Here is a 19,281-nt window from a genome sequence, read left to right as displayed (position 1 = left end):
TATTAATTTTGATAACTTAATTATTTCTTCTCTTAAATCTTCTAATTTACTTTTTTCCATTAGGTGACGCTTTTCTTTGTGAAGAGCTACGATTTTAAATGAAAAGTGTGGCTTTAGGATGTGTGGTTTAGATTTTGCCAACTAGGCACATCTTTAAACTTTGCTCTTTACCTTATATTTCTCCTTATCAAAATTAGGAATGACTTAATAATTAAAAAATTAATATATTCAAGTCTATAAATAAATATTATATTTAATTGGATTATTCAAGTGAAGTTCATAAGTAAATATGGGCTTAAGTTAACTTTCTCCCTATTAAGAGAGTTAGTAGAACAGAGATTATCTCTTATTGTTGTAATATTATTCCTCTTTATAGTATTAGTATACTGTCACATTATTTTTGAGAAAAAAAATATATTAAGATCACGTTGTATTGTTGTTGAAGTATTTATCTCAGTACACGATCCTAGGTAAATTAATTGTGGTGTTTCAAACTTGCAACAGCCCTATACAGAATTATGGACACAACAGCAGATTCATTTCCTGCTTTCATCATGTTAATTGCCAGATCAAAGGCATAAAATTGTTGAAGGCATAGGTATTCATATATATGAAAGGAAAAATCAATCAAAAAGTAATATTAAGGTTTCATTAAATATATAATCAAACACCTTCCCTAAACTAAAGCCTGCCTCAACTGAAAAATCCACAAACTCTCACTGAAATATACATTGACCAAACTTCAAACTAACTGTCAAACTCATTATGCATCTAGGGTTCTAGCTAAGGGTTCTGACCAAGAAGAGACGGCCTATAAAACACTTGGCTTTGAGCAATCTCAATACGGTCACGTGGATCGTTCATGGTCTCATCTCGCAACGCTTGAAGGATGGCTTGTACTGGAGATTCCCTGAACATCAGATTTCAGCAAACCATAGAAAAAGTTAGTTGGTTGGTTAGTTAGTTCAATTCTTGAAACACTATCCCGAAAACCATGGGAAGTGAAACTTAGTTACCTTGTAATCAGTATTCTATATAACATCTTCAAGATGGGACAAAGCTCCACTGGGGCAACATGCTTGTTTTCTTCTGGATTTAGGACATTTAAGCTGGACTGACTAAGTAGCTCGTAAAATGCTTTAACTGCCGAGATTCCCTATGAAATTCGAAGCAAAATAAAATATCATCGATAAGCAGCAAAGTCGAAACTTGAAACGAGCATTATCGAGTGTTGAATGACAAAAATCTAATACCTGAATCATCCCCTTGCCCTTGATGCTGTCGCCCATTTCGAGGCTCAACTCTCCTTTGGCCAACTTTTGTCCATACCAAGCATTACGACCTTTCAACAACGTTACATAGGTATCGGCCAAGAGAGGTCCTGCAAGTTTCTCTGGCTCTTCTGCCAATAGATGAGTGATGAAAATCATCTCCGATGTGCAATGAGCAAAGTAGACTGATTTGCTGGTGGCACTTTCATTTGTCAAAGCAGCTACCATTCCTATCAAATCTTAAACTCATCAATACAAATTACAAGTTTTCAAAACATTAAGAGAGCTTTTCGATGTGATCTAACAGAAAAGAATTCAAAGAACAGGACATGAAAGCACCGAATCCTGAATAACATCTAGAGTAGATCAAATAAAACTAAACTAACCTGCTCCAATGGCGTATACATTCTTTAATCCACCCATAACTTCATGAGTAACAAGGTCACCATTATCCCATACTATAAAATGGGGCTGCCTCAGAAACTTTGCCAATGGTTTCCGCCATTTCTCTGCTCCACAAATCCGAGCATTTGCATATTCTTTGTTGTAAATTTCTGAGGCAATGTTAGGTCCTCCCAAATAAAGTATGTTCTCAATGGGGACTCTGGCTGCAAAACATGATAGTTGACAATGAAGTGAGCCATAAAGAGAAGCAACAAAAACATTAAGTATAAATGTTCTGACAACGTTAAATTGAAAACTAAGAAAACAAATTAAGTAGTCCAGGTTGCTCAGAACCATAGTAAAGTGAAGATAATTCAAGCCCATTAGACCATTACATAATGCAGGTAAAGAAACAAATATAGCCACGTCTTACTTGCTCGATTGATCATAAGAGTCGGAGTTATTATTCGCGGCTCGCTACCTAATTCGGCCTCCACACCCTTTGCCAATGAAATAATGACAGGAACCGTGATCCTCTCTTTCCAGTACTTACTAATCTCTTCAAAAACCTCGCTTGTTTCCGTCGAAGGCAAGCCATTGATCACAATGTCAGCATCCCACACAGCTTCCTGCAAATTGGTGACAACCTTGAGAGGGCAAAGAGGTGTGTCAATCATGTTCAAGCAGAACCCATCTTTCAAGATCTCATCAGCATAAAGAAACCTATCCCCTAACCTCGCCTCGACATATTTCAAATAGGCACACCTCCTAATCAGCCTCCTCAATACATCCTCCCTTGAATTGATAACCTCAAACAAGTGCTGAGCAGTGGCCTTATCAACCATCCTCCCAGGTCTCCTCCATATCCTTATAAGAACTTTTTCCCTTAAGGAACCATAAGCTTCTTGCAGCATAGCTGTGAAGACACTACCCCAAGCACCAGCTCCAACACCAACTATTCTCAATGGATCACCATCCACTTTCCCCATAAGCTGACGAAGCTCATCAAGCTTCAATTCCAAACCACCACCATTTACATTATGAAGAGAGCCATTTGAATTTGAATTTTCAGTGTGATTCATCTTTGATTGATTCGTATTTGTTGCAAACGACAAAGAAAGAGCACAGGGCTTACAGTATAAATGCCTATGATTGTTGACAACCAAAGATCTAGTATACCCAGAAATTTTAGTGGGAAATCTCATCAAAGCTTGAAGCTTTGTAAGCTAATTATGAACCCCAAGAAACTAAAATCCTCTAAAACATGGAAATTCAAAGTCAATGAAGCATGCCCCAGTACCAATCGCGAACAAAAGGGAAATTAAGGAAAATGATGAAGAGTTACCAAATGGATTTTGAGAAGCAGTGAATTACTGAACTAATAATGAGCAATGCAATCCCGATAGATGAAGAGCATTGAATGCTGAGAAAGTGGGCGGCGTGAAGTTGAGTTTGATTCCCCAAAGTGAAGAGAAGTTTGATACTTTTCTTGGTTGGTTGGAATGTGCATAGACGAAGATAGAAGAGAGTGAGTTGAGTGTGTCTTCCTTCCTTGCTTGCCTTCGTTCTAAATTGAAGCAGCGACAAGTACCAAGTTGTGTTTGTGTTTATGTTGTTGTCTCTGTCGAAAGTAGAGAGTATATGATGAACATTCCTCACACTTCTCTTCATCTCTTCTTAGTACTTACCGCAACACTGTTATTAGTAATTTTAAGTTTTTAACCATATTTATTCTGTTTTTTGTCTACTTTTAAATTAGGTGTTCATTTAGCAAATAATTTTTTTCCAATCATTGAAAGAATTATTAATATAATATTTAAAGGATAATTTTATAAATTTATTTCAACGACCAAACGGATCAATTTCACACCATTCCCTATAACTCGAAAATGACATAATCTTTACACCTTCAACACTTGTCTCTGTTTTTGAGTTAAGAAATTAACTAAATTAATTAATGATGACAAAAATTATCTTATTAAGCAAAATAAATAATTAGTGTTGATTACTTATGATTATATGAGGCTAATTATTTATTGTTGCAGGTCAAAACTCATCTTTGCAGTAGCCCAAAAGGAAGGAAAACAACAAACAAGACTGGTGGACTAAAATGCAAATGAAGCCCAAAAGAAACAAAGAATAGAAGGCAACGGGCGGAATGAAAAAGATTCGATCCAAACCCGGTTACATATCTCAGTTCAAACTCTTTCCATGTGCTTTAACCAAAATCAACGTACACCTTTACTGTCTCAATCAGAACTCAAAGAAAGAAAGAGAGAAAGCTTAGTCTCTAAGTTGTTCATAGAAGAAGAAAGAAAGAGAAGGTTAAGCAAGAAAGGGTAAAATCTAATCAACCATTTCAAACCACATCGAGAAAAAAAACAGAAGCAAATGCAAAGGTTAAAGGTAACCCATTTCCTTATGCATGCATCATATGTTCTTCTCCTCTTCCCAACTCTCTGCTCAGTCCAAAAAAAAGATACAAAGGAAAGTTGATTTTTGTTCTTCACTACTGTGCATCTACGGTCACAAGTATGTCTTGGGGACCAAGTAGCTTCTCAATGGCTCAGATCCGGTTTACCATTGAAAGACTTTTGTGGTTGCTGTTTTATGATTTTTGGTCAACAAGAGAAGGTCAGAAGCAAAGTTTCTATTCTGAGGATTAATGGGAAAAAGTGAGTTGGTGGGTTGGTGTAGCACAAGGCTCAAGAACTTGACCTAGGAAGAAGAACCCCAACAAGGAGATAAAAGAAGATTTTCTATTCATTCAGAAGTAAGGAGACATAACCCAGTGTATTGAGGTTTTGTTCTGTGGAGAAGTTATCTGAAGAAGGTCTTCTACTTGGACAGTACTCTCTTTCAAAGAAGCATTCCGCCAAAAATGAAGAACTGAATTAGAGACATGCAAATCTAGTTTATCACATAGCAAAGAGGCTGTTGTAGAGTCAATCTCCTTCATGTTTTACAGATTGTAATTTACTTTTCAATGTTTATCTTTCTGTACTTTCTTGAGTGAAAAGGCATAATGAGAGATCTCAAGTAAAAGCCAATGAGTGAAAAAAGGCTGAGTGATACACTTGAGAGAAAAGTCTAGAGTTATTTCAGATTTCTTTAGGTAAGTCTGTGTCTTGTATCTTGTACCAGTGAGGTACCCCTTTCTTAGTTGGGTAAGCACTAAGAGTGAAGAGTTAGGTATTAGCATAGCCAATGTCAAGTTAGGTTAGAACTTGAGTGTGAAAAGATTGTATCAATCATGTGGAATTGGTGTATGTAATACTTTAACTATAGTGAAAATTCCACCATTATTGTGGTGGAGACTGGACGTAGGTTGCATAGCACAAGGCAACCGAACTAGAATACATGATGGTGTTAGCTCTTTTCCCTTCTACTCTGTTCTATTTTCTGATATTCATGAGACAAAAATAAATTGTCTCATAAATTTTCACTGCTGAGTTCAAACTAAATCAGAATTGCAAGTTTATCTAAAAAGGGGTTATTTCAGTAACTTAAAGAAAGGCATAGAATCAACCCCCTTCTCTAAGCCTACTACAACCTTCATCTGTGCTCTAAAATACTCTGCTATTCCGCGCCAACCAAATGTTCCAAATAACTGCAAAGAAGCCTATTAGCCATTTCTTTTGCTCCGACTTTCTGCCTGGTACTCTAGTCCAACTCTCGAAGAACTCTTTAACAGTCCCCGAAATGGCCCATGCTCTATCAGTATACTTCAACCAAGCACACCATACCTGCCACGTAAACTCACAGGCAAAAAATAAATGATGTACAAATTCTATATCCTTTTTACACAATACACATATATTGTCAGTATGATTAATAATGCCAAGTCTACTCAGCCTCGCCTTCGTGTTGACCCTGCCTACTAAAACAAACAATGCAAATAGTTCAACCATTGGAGGAACCAAGCCTCTCCAAATCGAACTAGTGAAGCTGTAACTCGTGATATCCTCTGAAAGAGTCCCTTTCTGCAACACCTGCACAAAAGAATTAGTAGAAAAAATACATTTTTTTTATCAAATTTCCATACAATTGAGTCTTCTCTATCACTCGATAATCTTACAACCCGTAACCGGCCGTGAAGTTGATTGAGCAACTCTAACTCCCATTGGAATAGTTCTCTCCTCCACTGGAAGTTTCATACCCACTCTAGCCTATCCCAAAACCCACAGTCCCCTATTACGAATCCTTGTTGATTTGAAACAGTGAAGAATCTCGGAAAACTATCTTTCAAAGAGCCACCTTGTAACCAAGCATCCTCCTAAAAACGAGTGCTCTTGCCGTTTCCCACCTCCATAGACAAACCACTGATCATCATGTCTCTTGCCTGTTGTTCCTTAATATTAAGCTGGCAAATATCTTTTCAAGAACCCACTCTTGATGGCAAAGGTTAGTTTGACAACATTATAGTTGGGTCCAACTGATTACAAGAGCGTACAACCTTCTTCCACAGCGGACAGTCCTCCTTTGAGAAGCGCCACCACCACTTGAATAGAAGCGACGCATTTCTAATTAGAGCATCCCCCACCCCAAGCCACCTAGCTTTTTCGGAGCTTGAACTACCTCCCATTTCACCAGTGGTATTCCATTATTTCCAACTTCTTTACTCCACAAGAACTTTCTCTGAAGTCCAATTATCTTTTCTGCAACCGCTTTTGGCATCTTATACAAGCTCAAGTAGTAAACCGGCAGACTATTGAGAACGGATTTTATTAGGACTAACTTACCCGCTTTGTTAAGAGATCTAGCTTTTCATAGGCTCAGCTTGTCTTCCACCTTGTCTATGATTGATTTCCAGGTCTTCACCAGCCGATGATTAGCGCCAAGAGAAATTCCTAAGTATCTGACAGGTAATACCGCCTCAGCACATCCCAACAAACCACACATATTCGTCACCCAATCCTTCTCACAGTTGACTGAAATTAGGCTCGACTTATCAAAATTGATGCTCATGCCAGACATTAGCTCAAAACATCGCAGGAGCCTCTTATAATTCACTAGCGTCTCCGTTTCCTGCGGAGAGAATAAGATTGTGTCATCTGTAAATTGGAGATGCGACAATTCTATATTGTCCATTCCCACCAGCAGTGGAGAAATTCGTCCATTCCTTACCGCCTCCCCCACCATCCTGTGCAGAACGTCAACGACAAGAACAAACAGGAAAGGAGAAAGAGGGTCTCCTTGTCTGAGTCATCTCTCCATCTTGAACGGCTTGGATGGTGACCCATTGATCAACACTGACATAGACGCTGTAGTCACACATTCCTTCACCCAAGTCCTCCATCTAAGACCAAAGTTCATCTTCTGCAGCACTATATCCACAAAGCTCTACCTCACTCTGTTGTAGGCTTTCTAAAAGTCTAGTTTAACAATTGCCGCCTGCTTCTTTCTCAGCTTCAACCATTGGACCGTCTCACAAGCAATGAGAGCACCATCATGTATTTTGCGGCCCTTTACAAACGCAGACTGAGTCTCCCCTACTAGGTGTGGCATCACTAACCGCATTCTTCTTACCAGAACTTTGGATATTACCTTATAAACACAGCCAACTATACTAATCGGTCTTTGGTCTTTGATTTCCTTGGCCTCCACAAATTTTGGAGCTAGTGCCACCCAAGTAACATTAGCATCTGTTGGTAGCTTCGCATTCTGGAAAAAACCCAACACAACTGCAGTAAACTCCTGACCAAGATCACCCCAACATTTCTTTATGAAGTTCATATTACAACCATCACTACCTGGAGCTTTACTGGACTCACAATCCCAGACTGCCTCTCGTACTTCCTCAGTTGATGGCATTTCCTCTAGTACTGCTGCTTCTTCATCATTAATCTGCTTAACCAGCCCATCACAGATCCCAATCACAGGAGCATACTCCTGCCTATACAGTTCTTTATAAAAACCCGTAATCGCAGTTTTTATTCGGGCCTGATTCCGCACCAATCTTCCATTAATCACTAGAGACTCAATTCTGTTGTTCCTCCTTCTTGCCGACGCTAGGTTATGGAAGTACATAGTATTCTTATCCATATCTCTAGCATGTTGGGATCGGGACATCTGCTTCCAATGAATTTCTTTTCTGACATACCACTTCGCACAGCAAGTCACCAGAGCCTTCCGTCTAGCTTCCATTGTTCCGTCATAACTACCAGCACTAACCATATCATCAATCTTCTTAATCTCATCCTCAAATATCTTAATTCTGCTGTCCATGTCCCCAAAATTATCCTTATGCCATCTCCTTAGCGGTACTGTCAAAGCCTTAAGCTTGTTTGTGAACATATCATCTCCCAAGTTCCACCACTCATTCTTTACTAACTTCAGAAACCCTTCATGTGTAAACCAGGAGTCTAAAGTAAGAAAAGGGCTCGGACCCACCCAAAGTCTAGAATTTTTTAATATCAACGGGCAATGATCAGATAGGCCTCTAGGGCCTCCTTTCAAACGAGTATCTGGAAACTCCTTAAGCCACTCCAGACTGACCAAGATCCTGTCAATGCGGCTATAAGAACGACCTTGAAACCATGTGAATTTCTTATCGGTTAATGGTAAATCAACTAGCTATAAATCTTGCACCCATTCCTTAAAATCCTCCGCAAATGCCGGTAAACTAACAGCTCCTTTCCTTTCCTCCAACCGTATTATCTCGTTAAAGTCTCCCATGAAACAAAACGGAACCTGACATAAACCCAAAATGTAGCTTAATTCCTCCCACATCACCAACTTCTCACTCCGAACATGTGCACCATACACCAAGCAGAAAGCACATTTAAAATTATTTTTTGTCAGCAAGCCTTCAACGCACAGTCAACCATCCCCTTTATAGCAGTTCGATTGTTTAAACAATAAATTATCCCACATTAACAATAAACTGCCAGAGGCACCAATTGATTCCACAAATTTCCAACCCACCGTATCACAACCCCACAAGCGTGCTACATCAAACTTAGTAACCACCTCCCTCTTAGTTTCAATCAAGCCTAGCATATTTAATCTGTACTTTTTCTTCAACTCTTTCACCATACTCAACTTTCCGTACCTTCCTAGGCCTCTAATATTCCAGGAACTATAAATCATTTAAAAAAAAATTTCTACACACCTTGTTATGTTGTTTGGGCCTGCTCCTCCTAGCTTTCTCCTTTTGTTTTGCCATCTTTCTTTTTGCTGCCATAGCTTCATTTTGACTTTGTAGAATCGCCATAATATCTTCTTCATCGTCATAAAAAATCGCACCTGACTCCACTCCTAACTTCCACGTTTCCTTATTCTCCACTAACTGTCCTTCCTGCGTATTCCTCAGGTCAGCATCTGGTTTTGCGCTTTCAATTTCTGTCTCGGATCCAGTACCCTCTGTAACCCGTTCAATCTCATTGTCCTTACCCGCACCTTCTTCTTCACCTTCTATCTCTGCCAACGCGCTCACCTTTTCCTGACCCAGTATGTGTTGATCTTCATGATTAGCCCGGCCGCTTGCTTCACCGACAAACCCCTCCACTTCCGGTTCATTATCAAAATCTCCCGTCGTATCCCGTGCCACCGTGCTCACTACTGCACCGTTGCAAAGTACCAGAGCATGGCTTCGTTCCTCCGCTTCTCCGCCTGCCCAACATTCCGCACCTCTACTCAATGCACAGGGACGCGATTCACCTGTACCAATCGTAGCTAAATTCTCCAATCCGTTTGCTGAAGGATAAGCTAAGATTAATTTTTAAAAATGAGTCTATATTGAGAGGTCAACACTTGAACAAAAATCTTATAAAATTTTGAGCTCTCCTACCAAACTAATACTATATCAATTAGCTTTTGTGGTAATAATTCTTCTAAAATTTTATAATTAAGTTAATAGTCAAAATCGTCCCTAAAAGATATTCAATCTTCATTTTTGTTTCTGAAAGAATAAATTAATCTCCGAAAGATAACGAATCTGGTCATGTTAGTTTTTTTGTCATCTCGTTCGCTGACGTGGCACGTTAACTGCCAGTGTGGCACTCGCTAAGTAGTACCCTCTTGTTGCTGACGAGATAAATTTGTTAAATCAATTCAAATCAGTCCTTAAGTGAATGAACTCTACTCTTAAATTCAATCATTGGTTGTCTTGGTGCTCTGTCCCTCGTCCCCTCACTTCCATTGCTACTTTTAGAGTAATTAATTCAAACTACATAGTATCGAATTTTTTTCTCCGACCATTGAAGCAACTCAAAAGCTTCTTTAAGACCTTACCGCAGCATGAGCTTTAGGTAGCGTTTGTTTGCGAGACAGAGACCAAGAGACAGAGACAGAGAGACAGAGACTAAGAGACAGAGATAGAAATAAGTATTAGTATTGTGTTTGGTGTGATGGTGTACAAGAGTGAGTTATGTCTCAGTATCGTGTTTGGTTTGAAATAAAAGATGAAGACTAAATTTGTAAAGTTACTAAAATGCCCTTATATCACCAAACAACCCTAACCCCCCACAAAGCCAAATTCATTTTCGTAAGTTGGAGTTACCCTCACCCCCTTTCTCCTCCAATGAACCCTTCCTCCTGTTCTCTTCCGGCAAAGATGGCTGGAGCCCGACCCGCCGCCGGAAGGACCTGAGCTTGTCAGCTGTTTTTGGTGGGACCGAGGAAGGCGAGTCGGCAGCGATCCGTGGTTGATGTTCGTCGTCCCGTGACGGACCCCGTGATTTGTGGCGCCGCTGCGGAATCCACGTCTGGGGTTGTGCGTCGACCCGGTGCCGGCTTTCTGTGTTTGGTCGCCGGTGTTTGTGGGTGCACGGATTAGGTAAGTTTCGTATGGTTTCAAAATTTAATAGGTGCTCCTTCCCCGTATTGGGTTACCTCTGTTGTGAATTGGTTGATTGGATTAGCTATGTTGCTGTGTTGTGAACTGCTTGATTGGATTAGGTCTGTTGCTCTGTTGTGAATTGGTTTATAGGATTAGCTCTGTTGTGCATTGGTTGTTTTGTTGATTCGTTATCGTTGGATGCTGAATAATGATACTATTTTTTAATGACCCAGTGACACACATCAGTCATGGAATGTTTCTTAAATAAAACAAATTATGATCTTTGCATGTTAGTTCATCAACATCTGATAGATACATATCTTATCTAGGGTTTTGTTTGAGAGAGTGGACATAAATTAGCACAATTGGTCAATGCTGATGCCTAATAATTGTTAAACATTACTAATAATTAAGATTCTCTGTTTTGTACATATCCCTTTTTTTTGTTTATAAAGCTCCAATTCATTGCATGGTACTCTAACTACATGGAATCAAATTCAGGATAGGTTGGTCTGTCACGTCTTATAATTAAACTTACTAATTGGACATGATTAGATTCAAACCATGGCAATTTGATATGAAATGAGTATATATATAAACCTAGCATCGTGTTTTATTTTATATGTTAGGCACTTTATCTAGTAGTATCATTAGTATTTCAATTTCAATATCCTTTTATATATTAATTTCCAATAAGGCTGCAGCTTGTCTAAAAAGGCTACGAGAATTTGTACACACCCATGCTACCTGAAGGAAAATAATGAACCTTTGCACCTTTCTCTACTGCTCATTTTTTAAATGTGATTTTATTGGATTATTGCATCAAACCTTATGATTAGCACTAGCAAGTGGTGGGTGTCTGATTTTGTAGGAGGGGATCTAACACATTGTTATTTTTTAGTTAATTTATGTATTAGATCCAGTTGTGATTATAGTTGAAAAAAAAAAGAAAAAAAAGTAGAAGATATGGTTTGAGTGATCTGTTTCAGAATATGTACTCTTTGTTAGTGTCAACTAATCAAAAAATGAATTATAACATAAAATGTCTGTTGAAATCCGTAAATTGTTTGTTTCTTAAAACTTTTCTTTTGTTTTTGCAAAAAAAAAAAAAAAAGACAATAACAGGTGCATTGTATTGATTCCTACCAAAATTTTTTTTGCCATTTCTGAATTTACACTTGTTAAATCATGATTGGTTGTTTCATATATGAATTCTCTTCTTCTTTTATGTGTAGTATATACTACATTAAAACTATTGTGAGTTACTGTTACATTTATAGGGTGGTCAACAATGGCTTCCACAAGTAGAAGAACTACAAGTGGTACGTACGGCAGCGGGAACACAACGGGAGACCGTTTTTGTGAGTGTGGGTTAAGAGCACCGTTGCAAGTTTCCAATAGCGTGGCCAACCCGGGTAGAAAGTATTACGCGTGTCCAACAAGGAGATGTGGATGGTTCAGGTGGGCAGGTCCAAATACCCAGCATTCTGACGTTGAAGAGGATCGATCTTCTCAGCTTAACTTTAATTTTAAGACGACCGAACGAGTGGAAAAACTTCATGCTGATGTTGTGTATCTGAAGTTTCTATCATGCGTTCAGCTTGTTGTTTCCGGTCTTTGTATTGTGTTGATCATTGTGGTGTTGTGTAAGTTGTAGTATGGGCTTTGAACTCAAATAGGCATTTCAGAAATTGTAATAACAGTAGCACATATTTGGCACTTTTCATCTTGGACATGTTGAGACATTCAAAAGTTATACTTTATGGATAATCTTTTTTCCTTTTTTTAGCTTTTGCTTTTGTGAAACCTTTATTCCCCACTTTATATCATCCTTTTGCTCATGTTAATGAAAATCTTTACTTTATCAAAGAAAACAGGCCCAGAAGTGGGTGTTATGCTAGTCCTTCCAAATATGTTGCAAGGGTTTGATCCTTTTATCATTCAAATTTTGAACCAATTTCCCCATGTGTTCTGAATGTCAAGGTTATTGCATAAGCATATATGTGTTGCCAATTGGATTAGGTTGTTGCTGCTATGATTTGCCATGGCTTTTTCTTCTTCCTTATATGATTGGCCATAGCTTTTTTTATAAATTTATCTGAAGTTTCTTTATGAATAAGATTTTCAGAAGTAGGTTAAAGGAAGAAGACTTTGTGCATATCTATTTTAGCACTTAAATGTTGTGGGAGCCATTATTGTCTTGTTAGAAAACACTATTTTTTACTAAGAAGACTAAACATAGAATTATTAGACTTACTAGAATGAAATATTTGTAAGCTAAATCCTAATACAAATTAAATACAAAGATATGGTAAACTACATAACATAGGCGGAAAATGAAGAGAGTTGTTAATATTGGTAATCATCCACCAAAGTATTTATCCAAATAAGAGCGAAACAAAGGAAGTTGCATAGTTAGGTATGGAAACATAGCAACACACAGATGGTACCAAAGTTTTACCATGCTAAACATAACATTGTCCTGGAATCCTAAAACCCGACTTCCAAAAAGTTAACACCCTAAACCAAACTTAAGACCAGAAGCCAAAGCTAATAAACTTAACAAGTATTCAACTTCATATAATGGAACGCACGAGCCCAATCATTTGTGAATCTGACAAGCCCCAGAAGTGTGCATACACATTAGGACTTTCGGCAAACTTCAGTATCGCCCTGACCACATCGTCATCACCGAATCCAAGCTGTGTGAGCTTCTCGCCAACCTTCCACTTCTCGTTCACACCAACAATGGCATCAGCTATCAGTTGGGCATTCTTTCGTTGGTCAGTCGATGATTGCTGAATCTGATTGGCCATCCTCTCGAGTACGTCAACCTGTTTCCTCTTCCTCCCGCATTTCCTAGTGCTTTCCGCGCTCGCACCGACCTCAGAATGTGATGCTTGTCCTTGCATTGCTGCAACTCCGTCTTGGTCTGGAGGTGGAGACATCTCGGACTGATCAAATCCAGCAGCAGTGTCGTCTGTCTCTTCGTTAACCTGTTCCTCCGCATCGAAGCCACTAACGGGCGCCACTCCCGTGGCTCTATCCCTGCCAAAGATACCTTCCAGCCGGTGAAATAAAGGAAATAGCTTGCCAGGACTGTAGAACTTGGTCGGATGTGCCTGCGAAACTTGTACACCGGAATTAGTAACGTTCAGAAAACATGATAATTACAGATAAACAAACTTGATCAGTAGCCATTCAGAGCATCATTGGGACAAGTACAAAATAATTCAGCAAAAAACAACTCAATAACCAAGATAACTATATCAGAAATCATTAGATCACTATTTTTTCTACTCATGAAACTGCAAACTTAATCAAACAGTTACCCTAGTATTAATTATATTCAAATCCACCTTTCTTCAGGGTATATCTTTTGAGTTTGAATCCTTTTCTACATAATCTGCACCAAGTCTTGAAAATTTGTCAATCCCAAAACTTAAGATAGATTAGGTGCTCACATTTTATGTGTAGGTGAGCTACTAATCCGTGATGAGCTCATGATATTCTGGGCATTAACTCTAGCAATCTCACATATGTAACACAAAAGATTGAATGAATTATTGTCTGCTGCATTACTAAAATGTTTTTTGTCAATCCAATGATAAGTAGGATCCTATCATGTCAAATTTCAATGCAAATATCGAAGTGCTTAAACTGAGCAATCTGGCAGGGAAAAATTTCAGCCAAATATTCATGAATGATTAATTTATACCAATGATATTCAAACAGATTTATCAAGTAGCACACAGTGGGAACAACCCAATGAAATACTTCAAACACACGCACCTTCAACCAAGCATCAAGGACGTCTTTGCTGTCAACCTCAACACATTGTTTCTCGTTGTTCCAGCCAAATCCGCTACAAGCAAGCATATCAGCGGCGTACTAGTACTTCTCCTTCAGCCGCTTGTGCTTATTCTTGCAATGCTTCGCGGTCAGTGTACAACCGGGGAAAGCCTCCAACATCTTCAAAGCCAGCTTCTCGAATGTTCCCGGTTTAAACTGCCCACAATCAGCCCGCTAACCGTCAACGACAAACTCCTCCATGAAGCCAACAAAGGCCAATGTCTCTTCATCACTCCACATTCGCTTGTTCTCCATTTCTTGCTACCAATATTACGATAATAAAAACCCTGCATTAATAATGTAAGTTACAATCACTTATCACCAATGAAGAATAGCAAAGAATTACACCACAGATAAAATTAGTAAAACTGGTCTTTGCCATAAGAGATGAAATAAGGAAAAAGTAGACAAGTAGTTCAATTATTAAAACACTGGTCGTTGCCATTACAAATGAAAATAAAACACCAAACAATATCACAAATACGCAGTACCCAAAAATTAAATAATGTGCTGTTACAATGTCTCAACACTCAACTATTGATACAACTAAAATTTCCGCCATTACAACAACCCTAAACCACACAACACTACTCCGTACGACTCGCACGCCACTCTTCATACATCTCATTTGCTATGTTGTCACACCAGTGACTCCACTCGTTCGTGTTTTCGACCACATCGATCAATCCATCTTGTTCCTCGTCTCCATCGGGCGTGAATTCATCCAATATGCTACCTTCCTCCTCCGGATCCATCTCCATACTCTTTCTAATGAAATTTTGCAGCAAACAACAGGCAATAATTATCTGAAATTGTGTCTTTAGGGGATAAAAGCTAGGGCTTCTTAAGATGGACCACCTCTTCTTCAGCAAACCAAAGCAGCGCTCAATAATATTCCTTGCAGAAGAGTGTACCTGGTTAAAATATTCTTGGTAGTTGCGCGGTGCACGTGCTCCCTGGGCCCACTCTCTTACATGATATCGAGTCCCTCTATACGGTGCAAGAAACTCCGGACCATTTGTGTAGCCAGCATCAACTAAATAGTAATTACCTATGCTCAAGTAACGCAAATAAGGTAAGACGGCGGCTATCATGAACTCAATCTAGTTGTATAAGCTTAACTATAGAGAGGGCATAATTACCGTGGGGTATCTTAAGACTATTACGACGAGTTATTGCATCTCGAAGTACCCGTGAATCAGATGCCGAACCCTCCCATCCGCTGAGTACGTAGACAAAACCCATCTCCCGGTTACACACCCCTAAGACATTCGTGCAGATTTTACCCTTTCTTGTCCGGTACCTTGCCTTCTCAGATTCGGGGACTGTCACCTCTATATAAGTGCCGTCTAATGCTCCCAAGCAACCCTACCATCCATAGAAAGCTTTGATATTCAGATAGAGAATCCATCAGATAAACATGAATCATACAGAACATCGAATAAGATCTACCTTAAACCTTCTCCATGTGGGGTCCACACAGTCCTCGGCAACTGGTGTAGCCTTCGCGAACAATATCCCTTGAATCCGTATTACAGACTTCAAAACTTTATTAAAATACTTACTCACTGTCTCGCCGGACCTACAAAATCTAACCTGTAGACTACGGTTTTTCTTGTGATGCGCTAAGATAATTAAGAAGGTCGCAACCTGCTCCGGCAGGCTTACATGACCATCCTCTGTAAGTCCTCCCTGAACTTGGAGCAACTCACACAAGTTAGCAAATGCATTTGTGTTCATTCTCAACTTCCAGATACAATTCCTATCACCCTCACCAACAATACGCTCTAACGCCTCACGTCTAATTCTACTATTCATTCTTCCGCCTAACGATAGTTGCCCAGTAGTTCTATCCCTAAAGTAAACAAATAGCGTAAGCACAAAGAACAACATTCTTTCTTCATGGTTGGATCTCATCTCTTCATAAAAAGACACGCATCGCTTAATAATTTCCGACCGCTCCATTTCTTCCTACCAAAATCGTTTCATTAAAAAAAAATATAATTTCCAAACAACTCTTACACAACTTCAAAATTTTCATTAAAATTTATTTATTAATAACGTGATTACATCCAAGGAAATGCTTACCATATATTTTTATTAACTAAAAGAAAAAGAAACAAACAAAACTTTAAAGGGAGTATGGAGTTTGGACTTTGGAATTTTTATGAAAACCAACGTTAACAACAAAGCAGTGTCAGTCTCTAAATTAAGATTCCATGATTAATTTCATAAAATAAATTAGCATAGTTTTGGAACATTTACCTTAGCAAAGAAGCAAGCCCTAATCACCCAACAAACAGAATTTATAGTTACACCCTTTGAATGTGAGTAAACTACCACTCTCTGTCACTGCAAACCTCAATCAATTGTTGCAATGAGAACTTGAGCCTTATAAGAAAAAGACTTTTGAGTTAGAAAGCACACACAGTATTTTCCACGAAAAATAAAACCAAACAACTATTCAACATAACTTGGTCTCACATAGTTGCAGTTACCAAAATATTAGAACTGCACTCGAAAAACAGAGTGACAAAATAGAAAACATTCAACAGAGACTATCTACAAGCATAACAACTTGTTGATTCAACATAACATCTTAAGATAATGTGAGTCATGAGATTTGCATCTCATTCAAAATGTCACTTCCATATGCAATCTTAACAACGACAGATGGATATTTCAAATAAATTACAACAAACCTCTTCACACGAATATTTCAAATGTTTTATTTTAGTGTTTCAACTGTGTTATTTATTTCAATTAACTAAAACTATACTAAAATACCTAAAATACCGAAACACTGAATATTGACATGAATCGGGTTCATCTCATCTACGCAAGCAATACATAACACTGAATTGAGATTCCTTATTATTATTATTATTATTATTATTATTATTATTATTATTATTATTATAACGTGACTCATGCTATTGATTCCAATTTCAGCAGATGCAAGGGATGCATGCAACAAGTATGTTTCATGTGGCAAATGAGGACTACAGCATATGTCCATTCCTATTATGTCCAAATAAAATACAGTTATGACAATAATTTGAAGTTAATCATTCAATTAAGTTATTGCCAACTAGTGTTCCACAAAATAAATTACACATAAACCTCTTCACCCGAACTGCATCAGACACCAAATGAAGACAGAGGAACCCAGATCACAGAAAGGGAGCATTACTAACCTGGATAACAGAAACTGTGGTCGCAACAACTTTCAGATGGACTCCACACCTACTCGGCAGGCTCTCTCCTACAAGTTCGTGGGACCGCCAGATCTGTGAACAAGGGAGACGACATCAGAAACGGAGGCCTACGGAGAGGACGTCGGAAGTCCCAAGCGCTTACCTTCAACCGGTTACGCCGGCGCGGTTGACGAACCTTCGCTGCCTATGGACGCCGACCAGGATCTCCTTCGAGCATGAAGGAGAAGGTGTTTCGAGGGGCTGAGTAAAAACTGAAGCCCTAATTTCATATAGTGAAAGGGTAATTTTGGAATTACATAATTATGTTAGGGGTATTTTAGGTAGAAATTAATTAGTTCAAATTCTGTCTCTGTCCCAGTCTCTAGTGTCCCCAATTTTTGAAGCACTGAAATACTCAAATTATTGAGACAGAGACACAATTTTTAGTGCTAGTCTCTATCTCAACAAACACAATACTGAGACCCTGTCCCCCAGTATCAGTTCTAGTCTCTGCAAACAAACACTATCTTAACGAACCTCTCGTATAGACAGTTTATTATGGGAGTTGAAGACAATATTACTAGAAAATTATTGAGAGAGAAGCTCCAAGACAAAACAGAAGGAAAATCAATCTTTTAATTAGGTGATTTTAAAAACTGGAGACTGTGTTTTTGAGATATGACACAGTTTAAAAAATACGGTTGCACCTAAGATATATTCAATTGCATAGTTGTACATAAACTGAAGGCTAAATACTTAGATATGGTCATATAAAAATTTTAGTTAGTATATTTAAAATATGTGTATACTTATTCAAAAAATTTTAGTTAGTATATTTAAAATATGTGTATACTTATTTAAAAAATTTAAAATTATAAAATTTTGAATTAAAATTTAGAGGGATATAATTTAAATTAATAATTTAATTTAAACTAATACAAATAAATATACTCGTATTTTAAAAATTTTGTAATTTTAAATTATTTAAATGAAATTGGATAAAATAAAAAAAATAAAAAACAAACCAATACAACATTATATAAATATAATAATACGAGTATGTTTATTTGCATTGGATTAAATTAAATAATTAATTTAAATTATATTCATCTAAATTTTAAATTAAAACTTTTATAATTTTAAAATTTTAAATTATTTAAATAAGTATACATTACACATATTATAGACATCCCAAGTGTAATTGTATTTTTTTTTTTTTAACTATGTCATATGACGGGTACACAGTTCTCAGATTGTGTACTTAATATTTATTGGTCTGTATACCCAGAATGTGTAATGTGTATTTAAAATCGTAATTTATCGACACGTTACACATTTTAATAAATATTATACTTTATTAATTTAAATAAACAAATCTTGATGGAAAATGGATATAATTTTGTAAATATCACATTCGGCCCATGGTTGAACTAAACCAAAATTGAATTAATTACAAGATTATTGTTTGGGCCGATATGGCGAGAACAGGCCCATAGTCAAAATAATATTTTTGTAAAAAATAGATACTATGAAACTGCAGACCTTTCGAGCGGAAAAAAAAGAGCAGCAACCCACTAAAAAATTAGACAAAAATAAGGGAAAATAAAAACGGGTGTTCAAAAATCAGGACAAAAAGTTCTTATCCTTAAATATTCTTATTAAATAAAAAATAAAAAATAAAAAATCAAATATAATTAATTTTATATAAAATTGATTATTAAGAATTATTAAATAATTTGATAGGTTTGAGTAAATTATTATGTAACTATTCTCAATTAATAATTTCTAACTGCAC

The 19,281-nt window shown here is 37.6% G+C and overlaps 3 protein-coding genes and 1 long non-coding RNA gene across 7 annotated transcripts; 1 reads left to right on the top strand and 3 right to left on the bottom strand.

The window, feature by feature from the left end:
- Positions 1-583: 583 nt before the first annotated feature.
- LOC107629654 (putative glycerol-3-phosphate dehydrogenase [NAD(+)] 1, cytosolic) lies at positions 584-3,322 on the bottom strand. The gene is made up of 5 exons (XM_016332492.3): positions 2,089-3,322; positions 1,658-1,879; positions 1,254-1,501; positions 1,017-1,156; positions 584-910 (listed from the first exon to the last, which is right to left on the bottom strand). The coding sequence occupies exons 1-5, from the start codon at positions 2,858-2,860 to the stop codon at positions 784-786; spliced, it is 1,509 nt and encodes a 502-aa protein (XP_016187978.1). The 5' UTR covers positions 2,861-3,322; the 3' UTR covers positions 584-783.
- A 6,814-nt stretch (positions 3,323-10,136) lies between these two features.
- LOC107629653 (uncharacterized) lies at positions 10,137-12,225 on the top strand. The gene is made up of 2 exons (XR_001618005.3): positions 10,137-10,434; positions 11,718-12,225. It is a non-coding gene; the product is annotated as an uncharacterized LOC107629653 (long non-coding RNA).
- Positions 12,226-12,764: 539 nt separating this feature from the next.
- Positions 12,765-15,340, bottom strand: LOC148569862 (uncharacterized). The gene is made up of 3 exons (XM_088508956.1): positions 15,204-15,340; positions 14,230-14,576; positions 12,765-13,559 (listed from the first exon to the last, which is right to left on the bottom strand). The coding sequence occupies exons 2-3, from the start codon at positions 14,314-14,316 to the stop codon at positions 13,014-13,016; spliced, it is 633 nt and encodes a 210-aa protein (XP_088365082.1). The 5' UTR covers positions 14,317-14,576; positions 15,204-15,340; the 3' UTR covers positions 12,765-13,013.
- LOC107632525 (uncharacterized) lies at positions 14,683-17,776 on the bottom strand. Of its 4 annotated transcripts, none has more exons than XM_088508952.1 (6): positions 17,650-17,776; positions 17,487-17,579; positions 16,555-16,680; positions 15,742-16,260; positions 15,432-15,657; positions 14,683-15,340 (listed from the first exon to the last, which is right to left on the bottom strand). In XM_088508952.1, the coding sequence occupies exons 4-6, from the start codon at positions 16,252-16,254 to the stop codon at positions 14,877-14,879; spliced, it is 1,203 nt and encodes a 400-aa protein (XP_088365078.1). In that variant the 5' UTR covers positions 16,255-16,260; positions 16,555-16,680; positions 17,487-17,579; positions 17,650-17,776; the 3' UTR covers positions 14,683-14,876. The 4 variants fall into 4 exon arrangements, with proteins under 4 accessions (XP_088365078.1, XP_088365079.1, XP_088365080.1 ...); XM_088508953.1 differs by having other exon boundaries at positions 15,742-16,256; XM_088508954.1 differs by having other exon boundaries at positions 16,555-16,641.
- Positions 17,777-19,281: the final 1,505 nt, after the last annotated feature.

This window comes from Arachis ipaensis, chromosome B3 (genome assembly GCF_059453495.1).
Source record: "Arachis ipaensis isolate K30076 ecotype BB chromosome B3, ASM5945349v1, whole genome shotgun sequence".
NCBI lineage: Eukaryota > Viridiplantae > Streptophyta > Magnoliopsida > Fabales > Fabaceae > Arachis > Arachis ipaensis.
Note: the sequence above shows the minus strand (reverse complement) of the source record. Positions and strands in the feature narration are given on the sequence as shown.